At 39.3% G+C, this 12,625-nt stretch overlaps 1 protein-coding gene across 1 annotated transcript in view; it reads right to left on the bottom strand.

Moving 5' to 3' along the window:
- Positions 1–7,402: 7,402 nt before the first annotated feature.
- LOC110333481 overlaps positions 7,403–12,625 on the bottom strand; it is a 9,768-nt gene continuing 4,545 nt past the window's right edge. Inside the window, exons 2-3 of the mRNA XM_021215043.1 lie at positions 10,851–10,955; positions 7,403–9,698 (exon numbers count right to left, since the gene is read on the bottom strand). Coding sequence (XP_021070702.1) covers positions 9,487–9,698; positions 10,851–10,955 — 317 coding nt within the window. The 3' untranslated portion in view covers positions 7,403–9,486. The remainder of the gene's footprint in view (positions 9,699–10,850; positions 10,956–12,625) is intronic.

Here is a 12,625-nt window from a genome sequence, read left to right as displayed (position 1 = left end):
CCCCCCCCTCTCTCTCTCTCTCTCACACACACACACACACACACAATCTGATTAGACTGTCTTTTCTGAGCAAATCTTTCAATTTATGCTATGCACATTTTCAAAATAGATAACCAAGGAGAGGCTTTTATGGAGATAACTAAAAATAAAAGACATACCCTCTGAATTAGTCCCCAAACAGCCAGATTCTGGAAGGGTAATGCTTCCCATGTGACAGCTATAATGGAAATTACAGCTATTTCCCCCCAATTGTTGCCATCCTTCCATTCTTTCCTGCCTTCTCAGTGGGTGTGCCCCAACCCATCCCAGTCCCCACAGACTGGCTAAGGGAAGTTCTGATAGAAAGCCCCCATGCCTGTGTACAGGTGAATGTGTATTACACTGAATGCTGGACTCAAAGTAATCCAACACATTGTTTTCCTAGGACAGTGACATAAAATGAAAACAGTAGCTTAAAAAATATGCCTGAGGAAAGCAGAACAAAGCCACTTATGGCCGGAGAAGCACAGAGCCAGCAGGTGTGACATGACAGGGCTGCAGGAAGAAATGCACCTGCCAAAGCCACCCGGCCTTGGGAAGGCTCGGTGCCACTCTTGCCAAAGGTCATGTTCTCCAACATTTACTGCTCCAGCTAGTTTGCAAACCATTGAAGATGAGAATGCTAATGAGAAAAACTATTAATTTTGTTGTTGTTGTTAAATAATCAAGTTACTGTTTTCTGAGAATGTATACTGTAAACAATGAAAAATTACATCACTGAGTTTCAACAAAGCATGACTTTTATTCTTCTAGGAGTTTTATTGTATGTTATTTCCTTTCCTAAAACCAGAGAGTTTTTTTTTTCTTCTACTTTTAAATGTTTTGACAGTTTCATATATGTATATAATGGGTTTTTGGTACTTTCCCTTCCTCCTCCTTTCCATTGTTCTCCCTTTCTCTTGCTTAAACCCGCCTTCTTCCTAAATTGTTTCTCTCTTATTGACTTTGTATGTGTGACCCACTGAGTTTAATTAGAGCAGTCGGCAGGGGCTTTGGTGGGAGATTGCTTACTGTAGCATAGCAACTTATCAGTGGCTACACCACTGAAACATATGACATCTCTTCCCCAGCAACCATCACCACCAATAAACTCTCAAGAAAAGAATGGGCCCTATGAGCCCCATCTGTGATACAATATTGACAGATCTGTGTGTGATAACCACAGCTCTACTGGGCACATGAAGAAATCAAAAACACTTTAGTATTGAGTGAAATGCCATGGTGAGCTTCTTTTCTGAAGTGACCAGAGAGTGGTTTTAATTTGAGACGAGATCCTACTGTGTTTACCTAGCTAGCCTCAAACTCTTGGGTTCAGGTGATCCTCCTGATTCAGTCTCCTGGAAATGTGGTGGTCATGCTGCCCAGCTCAGGGAACTTTCTTAAGAAATCATATGCTCTGATAGCTTCTCTGGAGATGCTTGCATGTTTCAACCCTTGAAGAGTGTGATGGTTTACCTCAGTAGTCGATTTAAAGAGACCTAGCCTCCCCTGGGAGATGGCCTCTGAGCATAACCATTTTCTGTTAAATCACAAGCATGCTCATCATGGCTAATGTACAGCTACACTAAAGTATTGATTTATTGTCTCCAGCCTCTCCTGTTCTATACCTCACTACCACAGTTGAAGGGAAATTTATATGCTTATATGCCCATAATATACCATTTGAGCTGTGCAGTAAGTCGTACAGAGTCAAGTGTGTTATCCAATTCCCTCCCGAGACAACCTCTGTTGCTTTGATGTGATTGTATCTGTAAAATCATACCCACATAAACTGTAGCATAATGCACATTCTCATCTAGGGTTTCTTGAGAAAATTAAGCTTTCATAGCCTACAGCATTCATTGTACATAATATATTTAATTCTTTGCTGAGCACCAGGAATGGTTTTTGATTACATGTCCCATGGGAAAGAATCATAGATAATTTTGTGTGTTCTGAGGCGCAAAGGCAAAACTCAGTGCTATTTGTTGTGATAAAAGTTAAAATGGAGACTTCGCACTAATGATACCGTATTTGACTCTTTCTCGTCCCCTCTGTAGGCTATGGGGATTTCCCATATTTTGTATGGACTGGTGTTTCCATTGGTTTACTGTGTCTGGGTATCACTCTATTGTATGAATAGACCATTGTTTATAGGCTGATTCCCCCTTGATGAGTATATGGAACATTTCCAGTTTAGGGATAACTTGAATAAGGCTGCTGTGAGAAGATTTGTAATGTCACTTGGCCATAAATGTATGCACTATTTTCTGGCCCAGAAGTGCAGTTCCGTGTGTCTGAATCTAAGCTTAACCTGTCTGGCTGCTTTAAGTGTCTTAAATTGTTGTATAATTTAGCCAGGGACAGAAGAGGTCATACTCTGGGATAACACAAGACAAATTTGATCCAATGGCATCTTTAGAAAATAATACAGGAAGAAATATTGAAGGCACTGTATTTTATTAACATTTGTACAAAGTATTGGGCTTCATTATGATATTTCATAAGTGCATCATAATATATTTCAATCATCTTCAGTGCCTTATCATCATCTCCTGCCTCCCCTTCTCTGTTCCCCATTCCTTTTCTCCCAAGTCCTTCTTCTGTGATCATGCATTATCTCTATTTTTCTTTACATATTATTGTCACTTATACTTACATGTAAATGTATAAATACACCTGCTGAGTCCATTAAGCATTGCTCACTTGGGCTGACCATCTGTCACTGGGTAACCAGATGAAGGAACTTTTCCTTGGAAAGAACTGTTTTCTTCTCCTCTTAGTCATTAAATGCCTATTGTTCTTCATTTAGGGGTGGAGCCTTGTGAAATTTCCTCCATCTGCTCTGACATGGCTACTGGTGTGGCCATTATGTAGGTCTTGTTTAGGCTACCATATAGTTGATATTTTCACAGATACAACCCCCCACGTTCTATTTAGAAGACAGTCTCTTAGGAGTCATATTGGTTCTCTGGCTCTTATTAGTCTTCCCAGTCCCTTTTCTAAGATATTTCCTGAGCCTTAGATAAGAGATTGTGTTGTAGATATATCAGCTACAGCACATAATACTTCTAGTATGCACAGAGGACTCAACATCCTATTCCACAGATGTTTGCTCAGCCACATTTGTTGCTGCTGTATCAACAAAGAGGAAATAGAAACAGCCTAAATATCCTTCAATCCTTGATGAATGGATAATGGAAATGTGGATTCTATTCAGTTATAAAGAAATAGGAAATCATGAACTTTTCAGGCAAACAGATAGAACTAGAGAATCCTGTACAGAGGAAGGAAACGAAGTCCCAGGGAGACCATCAGCACATGCTCTCTTTCAATTCTGGTTCCTACTCCAAATCTTCAGATGTAAATGTACAGTTGTGAGTAAACACAGAAGCCAGCAAAGTGAGAAGAGACCAGTGGTCAGGTAAGGATAGGGAAGGCGTTCTAGAGAAGAGAATAGCTGGACATACATGCTTTGAAAAGAGAAATTAGAAAAATGGGAGGTATTAACTGATGAAGGAAAGGGAGAGATGAAGGGAGGAGGGAAGAAGGATGAATAACAATGCTTGAAAATCTCATAGGAGCACATTATTTTATATTTATCTAAAATAGCATTATATATGTATACATACATGTATATATGTGTGTGTGTGTGTGTGTGTGTGTAATGCAATAAATATACATGTATGGGTATGAGTATGCTATACTATATAATATGTATTATAAAGTATATGTGTATACATATATGTATATGTATACCATGTCTCTCTCTATATCCTATACAAACACACACACACACACCGAGACAGACACAGACACACACACAGACACAGACACAGACACACACACACACATATATATACATGCATATGTACACCATGATTATATTTATATCTGTATCTGTATCTATATCTATATCTACATAATGTTATACTATTTAGGAGAATAGTGCTTCCCACAAAGAACCATAGTCTTTCCAACAAAACCCACAGTTCCAGGCATGAGAAGCCTCTTTGTGAGTTATTGGTCAGAGGAACCCAAGAGCTTCCAAAATGATATAGGCTGTTGCTATTGCCTTTAGTTGTTTCCCAGAATTTGAAGACATCATATTTCAGACACAGGACATTGGAGGAACTGAGCTGATACTGACTTGGATGCTGCCACCCCTAGGACTAGCATTCACTGTGTTGGAAGATGCTATGTAATCTGTTGAGGAAAAAAATTCTTAGCATCTGTAATACTTACAAAACACAATGACCTTCAGGAGGAAGATAACCCCAAAGGTATCTTAGTGGCACTTCTATCTTAGGGTAACAAAGCTGTCTAATTGGATGTAATGCCCACTTAATGCAGGGAACTCATGCCTGGTAACCTAAGCCTAGCCAATTCCCCATAGCTGGTGAGGTCAAGGACGAGAAGAGAAACTACTACTGCCGTTTTCCTATACTGTGTAATTCTTCATACTCATTCTAATACCCACAGAGTGTAGCTCTCACCCCTCAACAAAAGAAGGTTTTTTTTGTTTTTTTTTTTTTTTGTTTGCAAGAGACAGTGACCATTACAGAGCCACACTGGTCAAACTAAAAGAAAGAGAACAAAGATGCATCACTGTAGAGATGAAGACTATCTGATGACTTTAAACTTCAGCACTGGCCCTAGGGTCTTCTTTGTAGAGAGTAAAACAAAATTTATGCACGGTGATTTTGAATCTAACCTAGAGCATATTTTTATTCATCTTTGTTGTACTCTTAACTCCTCCAATAGATTAAGACAATTCCTCTCTATTAATTATTCTTAATAATAAAATTACCTCCAGATTTCTTAATATTATTACTATTATTACTATTACTATTACTATTATTATTATTATATTGACTTTTCAAGACAGGATTACTCTGTGTAGCATTCTCGGCTGCCTTGAAGCTCACTCGGGATCAGGCTGGTCTGCTGCCTGCTGCCTGCCTCTGCCTCCTGAGTGTTAGAATCAAAGGCATGCACCACCACCAAGCCTCACTTCCAGATTTCTAGAGCAAACAATTTTGATGCCTTGGTTTCCACCCTGTGGTTTGAGTAAAACAAAGCACCCAGTTACCACCGTTTCCCTTGTGCGGTCAAGACCAAGAAGGAACATCTAAGTAATGGCTACTCCATTTGCTATAGAATATGATGTTAACCTAATATTTTAATGAATGTGAGTAATGCTGTTCCTCTAACAAGGAGAGGTTCATAGGGCTACTCTGCCCTTGACTAAAGAACTAATTTTTAACCCAAGAATATAGTATTTAGAGGACATACAGAAACTTCTTTTTAAAAAATAAAGGAAAGGTGAAAGCTTGGAGAATGAAGTCAAGCACACATGTATGATAACATGCACACATGTATGCTAACACAAGTCTCAGATTACTGGTTAATTTCCCTACATGACTTGTTTTTTGCAAGTTCTTTATAATTAAGTTTTAATAAGTTTTAATTAAGGAAGAATTATCTAGAGGACTCTCAAGTGGCTCAGAAACACTTAAAGGAATGTCCAACATCCTTAGCCACCAGGGAAAAAACAAATCAAAACTATGTTTAGATTCCATCTTACAACTGTCAGAATGTTTAAGGTCAAAAACACAAGTGACAGTTCATGTGAGGATATGGAGCAAGGGAGACTCCTCCACTGCTGGTGAGAGTGAAAACTTGTGCAGCCACTCTGAAATCAACATTGAGGTTCCTCAGAAAGTTGGGAATTAATTACTTGAAGATCCAAATATAACACTTGGGCATATACTCAAAGGATGCTACATCCTATCACAAGGACACTTGCTCAATAATGTTCATTGTGACTTTATTCATAGTAGCCAGAAACTGGAAACATTCTACAGATGTCCTTTAACAGAAGAATGGATAACGAAAATGGGGTACATTTACACAATGGAGTATTACCCCGCTGTTGAATGAAATGACACCATGAGGTTTGTAGGTAAATTGACGGAACTAGAAAAACAAAATCATCCTGAGTGAGAGATCCCAGGAAAACAAATATGGTGTGTATTTACTTATAAGTAGATATTAGCCATTAAGTAAATAATAAACAACTGTAATCTGTAGACCCAGAGAGGTTGTGTAAAATGGAGGGGTATAGAAGAAATGTATGGAGATAGGAACTAGAACAGATTTTATTGGTGGAATGTGGGCAAGTGAGAACAGGAGCAGGAGGGATCAGGTTGGGGGGTTATAATGGAGGGAGAGAGCACAGGGAGAGACATCTGGAATTGAAGGACATTTGGGGGTGGTATGGAAACCTAGTGCAGTGGAAACTTCCTGGAATATGTTTAGGTTGCCCTAATGAGGTCTCCTTGTAATGAGACTATGGAGTCTCAACTGGCCATCTCTTGTCACCAGGTAAGACTATGAATGGCAGGACTGAGTTGCATTTGATTGGAGCATTGGCCAAAGAGGTTCCATGGAAATCTGCAGACAACCCAGGATGATACTAATACAAAGGATTGCTCTCCACAAACTTATGGTGGGGTCCCATCGCCAAGGACAATATCCACAAAATGCATTGAACATGGAGAAGTCCAGCTGATGCCTGGATGAATCTTCCAGTTTCTACATTCTTGTCTCTTTGGTGTGAGAAGCTACTCTGCAAGTGACCAAGAGAGAAACAAGAAAACCAACCCAGCTACAAAACATTTGACCTACAATCTGTCATGCATGCAAAATAGGCTAAGACAATGGTGACCCAGAACTTGTGGTAGTAACCAATCAATGTTTGATTTGACTTAAGACCCTCTCCATGAGAAGGAACCCATGCCCTACATTGCTTAAGTAGTCTAGAACCAGAGAGTAGATAGATTTTCCAGAGACCTAGGGTGCACCCAAACACTCCTGGTTTTAAAAAATCAATAAAATGATTCTTAATGATCTTCCGCTGTATTAATAGATGAATACCTTATCCAGTCATTGTCAGAGAGGTTTCCTCTGGCAGTGGATGGGAAGAGAGGCAGAGTCCATAGGCAGACATTATTTAGAGAGAGAGTCTAAATTGGAGGTCTCCATCAAATATCTCCCCTCAGAGCTTAGGGAATCCTACAGAAGAGGAGGCAGAAAGATCATAAGAATTATAGTGGGTGGAGGATACCAGGAGAACAAGGCCCTCTGAGTGAACTAAACAAGGCACATCATACGAGCTCACAGAGACTGAAGCAGTAATCACGGGGCCTACATGAGTCTCCACCAGGTCCTCTGTGTATGTAGTTATCATCATAGCTACGAACTTAATACCTTTGTGGGACTCCTGACTGAGAACAAGTGGGTCTCTGACTCTTTTGCTTGCTCTTGGGACGCTTTTCCTTCTGTTGGGTTGCCATGTCCAATTTTGACATGACAGTTTTTTGCTTCATCTTATTATATTTTATTGTGTCAAAAACTAGAAAGCAGTATCACAAACGTCGAGAAGTCTCAAGACTGTGTCGGCTTTATTTGAATACAAATAAACAAAGAACTTCAAGTAGATCCTGTGGGTATCTCCAACATGCTGTTTAAGAGACACGAAGCAGCAGTAACCATTAATAACAAGGCAATGCTGCTCAATCCAAAGTTGTTGTTCTGTGAGATGGACTAATTCATATTATGGTTATTAATAGATAATGAAAAATTGTCTTTTCACTAAAATAACTTATCTATGGTGCTGTGTTAAGGCAATTTCACTTGTGTTCTTCAAGAGAACTGTACTACTATCCTGGAACAATAGATCCCTATCTGTGTGCTAATGACTGTCTGGATGAAGCTATTACATTTCTGAGGCCATACACCTGTTCCTTGGTGGGGGAATGGCATGGCCTCATCAAATGCATACAGATGTTCCCTAAGTGCCATGAATGCATTGCAATTTATATATTGTAATTGGCCTTCTGGACTTCAGAAAGCTAGAATATTAGTTCAACAGAGGTTTTGTTTTGTTTCAGTCTTTTGCTTGTTTTGTTTGTTTGTTTTTTGAGGATAGCTTTACCTTAATGACCAAAATAATCCTAAAATCATTTACTTACATTTAGTGATAGAGGATAGATAAAATGTCAAATAAATACTTAAATAATATTTCAAAACTATCTAATAACTCTAAATTTAAAATAAAAAGCAACCTCTTCAATTCTGATTTTTTGTTGAGCACTGTAAAAATAAACTCTTGACAGGATTTGAAGCAATAATTTAAAAAACCGCAACTTGAGTACAACTGAAGAATTGCATTCAGTTGTAAGACATTACTTGTAAGTTTTCACACAGCGATTCTATTGCATATTCTAGATCTAGGAGTTTTGTGTTAGAGTGAAGGAGTCTGAAGCACTTTCCAGTTTTAAACTCCAGTGAACTTGTAACATTGACAAGTCCTCTAAAACATTCCCCTATTACTGTGTCTCATAATATTATATTTAACAATCTGTAAACTATTTTAAAGAATTATTTATTTATCTTATGCATATGCATAAAATCTTCAGACACACCAGAAGAGGACATTGGATTCCATTACAGATAGTAATGTGGCTGCTAGGAATTGAACTCAGGACCTCTGGAAGGGTTCTTAACCACTGAGCCATCTCTCCAGCCCCATCTATACGCTATTTTAAGGGGAAACTTAAAAATCATTCTACAACCACGAATTTTTGCTCAGTGTCTATAACTCATGTCATAGAAAGCAAATTCTTGTGGATTTTGTCTTCATTTTGGTTTCCACTGAAATAGGGAAATGCTGACTTTTCTTGGCATAATAAGATTCTGCTTTTAAATATGCCATTAGTACATATCTATTTATATAATACATATATTCAAAATATAGCATATTATGAAGCCTCTGGTCAGAAAATATTTGTTTTTAAATCTTTGTTCCTTGTTAGCTGTGTGTGCTGTCTGTGATTTCAGCCACATTATTTACATGGTAATCCACGGTCAGATTAGATGAAGTCAGCCCCAGTGGGGGTGTTTTCCCTACAGTTCCTGCTTCTGTGCTCACCATAATCTAGCCAATGATGTCACTCAAGCTTACCTATGTTTTGGAAATTCCCACTGGCTTATGCCCGATGACTTTTGCATCATCCTTTTTGCTTTAATAAGAATGTTCATTCCTTGGCTCTTTCAATTGCTGGGTCCATTTCGTGAGTCCAGCCTCAGTGCAATGTCACTGAGAAAGACCTTTCCTGACCACTTCTCCCATCAGTCTCCTTCCCGTTCTTCACCAGTCCTCTGTTGTTAGTATCCTTTATCTTCAAATGCCTTACTTACTTACTGCTTGTGTCTTCATGATTATTCGCAGCATCACGTGCCACCAGGACAGTGCAGTTGGATGGAATGTGTCCATCACTCTGAGCTGACTCACACCTTGTCTTTTCATAGTAGACAAATGCTCAGTACTTGCTGAAGTGATAAATGGTCCAGGAGTATAAGAGAGGTGCTGTGATGCTTAAGCCGACACTTGAAGGACCCTGATTAATAGATGAGTTCATGAAAACTCAAGATTAAGTGGAAGAAAGGTTTGAAGGGCTTTTCCACCTCTACTGAGAAAATATGTGTAAATGTGCGCACGGACATAAACAGAGCAGAAGATGTTCTCAACTTTCCAAGGGAGATGACAACTTCAATTTTAGATAAATCGAGCTTGTGCTGCTCTGGAAACTTTAGGTGGTGATGTCCTGGGGGCTCTTAGACAAGGAAAAGCAAGATAGAAAATTCTTTGTTAAGGCAAATTAGTACACACACACACACTGTCCCACCCCCAGCACACACACACTCATACATACACATTACACACCGAGACACACATACCAGATGCTGGGATTTTAGAATAATTTCCCTCTATTTATTTTAGACTAGCATTAAGCACTAGTATTATTTTTAAATTTTCACACCATAAATTAAATCAGTTTTAAGGCAAGAAGAGGATAAAATTTAATGTTTACAATGCTTGATTTTGTACGGTGGGGTAGCTGCACAGTTTTCCTCTGAGACAGCTTTTCCTCACTTCCTCTCTCTGCTTCACAGCCCCGCCCCCCTTCCCCCTTCCAGGACTAGCTTGACTTTTCCAGGGAATTTCAACCATTTCCAGATGTTGGGCAACATAAAAGATTATGATACTAGGATCTTCAAAGTTCTTAACTCTTACATTTACTTTTTAAATTTTAAGTACTTTGGTTTTTTTCATTGTATCTCATGGAACAGTGGCACTATGAATTATTCTTTAACAAAACTTTGCATCCATATTCACATTTTGTCAATTTCTTATGTCTTTTCCTTTCACTATCGACCTCGGTGACTCAGTTCTTGGTATTTTGTGTCATTGTTTGAGACAAACTGAGCCCCTTGCCAGGAGCGCACTTTCTGAGTTCTCTGTGTCTCTTGGTGGTGAGGCCGAGATTCCCCTTTGAGCAGCTTTCAGCAGCTGTGTAAATACAGCAGGGAAGCTCCGAGTAGACAGAAGCAGGGGCAGTTGGGAGTTATTTTCCCTTCCCTTCTGTGTTGTGGAATGCTGTCCTGAGAACCACGAACCGAACCATGAATTTCATTGGCACCTCCACAACAGCACCTTTCACACACACACATTTAAGGCTTTGAAGGTTGGGCAATGCTTTTGCCCTTGGTGTGTTAAAACAACAGTGACTTCTACTGTACAAGAGCCCAATTCTCATAACAACCGTGTGTTACAGGCCCTTTGCTCTTGTGTGTATTTGGTGCAAGGCAAGTGTGTTAGTTTCTTAGAATTGACATGACTTAACAAAATACCCCATACTAGATAGTTTAGACAACAGGCATATGCTCTTATAATTTTGCTATTAGAAAATCAACAGGATACTTACTTTGGCCTTTTTGGAAATCTCTTTGCCTGGTACATAGCTCTTTGCATCCTCTGTCTTCATGGGTTACTCCCTCTGCCTGTGTCTGTGTCTGCGCCTTAGATGTTTCTTTTTTAAAAGGATAAGCCACTTAGCCCTGAGACAAGGGTCCAACCACATGACCTCATTTGACCTTAATTATCACTTTAAAGAGCTTCTGTCTGAGAAGTCATAGTCCGAGTTACTAGGGTCTGGACTTCAGCATATAAAGTTGTAGGAGATATCATTCGCCCCTCAACAGAAAAGGAAGTATGAGGATGAAGGAGACAGTGGTAAGAATCTTACTCTAGGCTAGAGGTTAGAGCATTGCAGTATAGGCTATACCCGTTAACAGGCTGACAAAGAACCGCATTACGACCAATTCCTCTGCCCAAATTCATTTTCTCCTGAGTTTTGAGTTTCAGGAAAGGCCATTGCCATTCCAGCGGGAGCAAAGCCTAACTTCTGGCGCCATCTTAGCCCCGCTTCCAGCTTGGCTCTTGTGTGGTGTGAAGACCCTAAGGAGATCTGCAAGCCTGCCTGCATAATTAACTTGAATATTCCCTTCTTTCCCTGGCTCTCCAGCTTAATTTGAGCCATTCACAGTTACTCACTGGGATTAGCCAAATAATGTTTTTAACTGAGTTCACTCTTTCAGTTCCAACCCTCTTCCATATTCATATCCATATTCAGTTCATGTCACTTTCTGGTTAAATTTTTGCTGGGTTTGTATTGTGAAAAGGATTGCATCTGAATTCTGTAACTTGAGTATGCAGTATGATTCTACACCATCAGTTGGGTTGGTTGAGTTCCCATAATATTCTCACCCTCTCTAGTCTACAATCAAATTTGAGGATGTCAATTCCCGTTGACTAAATAATTAGGATCTATTTCTCAAAACTTTCTTCCTGGACTTGTGGGTTGTATGAGGAGAAAAAAAAAAAAACAAAAAAAAAAACCAGCAGGTGAAAAGCCAGAGTGTCATTAACAATGAGGAAAGAAAGGAGGCCTATCAGTGAAGGCATTAACAATGGCATAGTCTGCTTCCTGTGCAGAAAACAGACAATAAGGTCAATGTTACTATGTTACCTGACAAAGACAAGCTTAGAATTCTGCATGTAGGAACACAGAAACTTTCTAAATTGGACCAGGAGCTCAATGGTAGATTCCTGAAAGATACAGACTGGTGTGTGTGTGTGTGTGTGTATGTGTGTGTGTAGAAGTAACAAGGATTGAATCCAGATGTGTGCATGCTAAACACTTCCACTAAGCTATACCCTTCAACTCTAAGGTAAAATCTACCTCAGCCTCCATAGTGTAAAGGTTGCAGGAGTGACTCTCTGCACTGAGCATCTAAGCTAAAGTTTTTGAAAAGGCAAGAGGCAGCAAAATGAAGAAGGGGTCAAGGGAAAGGGGCAACGCGTGTGATGTATTGAGACTCACTGGGAAGGAACACATCATTCATTCTCATCAGAAGACTAGATGTAGCCAAGGCTAGAGTAGACATGATATGTCATCTAAGATTTATTCTAGAAATTTCTCTATAAGGCTTACTCTTATCATGTGTACAGTGCTAACTATATGTGAAACGCGGGCCACAATGTCACGTATGTAACTCTGTGGGATAAACCTCAACTGAAAGCTGCTGAAATGCAGACAAAAATATTAGACAATTACCCAAAGTTTCATAGATCTGTTTTTTTTTTTTTAAGATTTAGTTATTTATTATATATAAGTACACTGTAGCTGTCTTCAGACAC

Source organism: Mus pahari, chromosome 15 (assembly GCF_900095145.1).
Source record: "Mus pahari chromosome 15, PAHARI_EIJ_v1.1, whole genome shotgun sequence".
Classification (NCBI taxonomy): Eukaryota; Metazoa; Chordata; class Mammalia; order Rodentia; family Muridae; genus Mus; species Mus pahari.
This window is presented reverse-complemented; position numbering and strand designations above follow the sequence as displayed.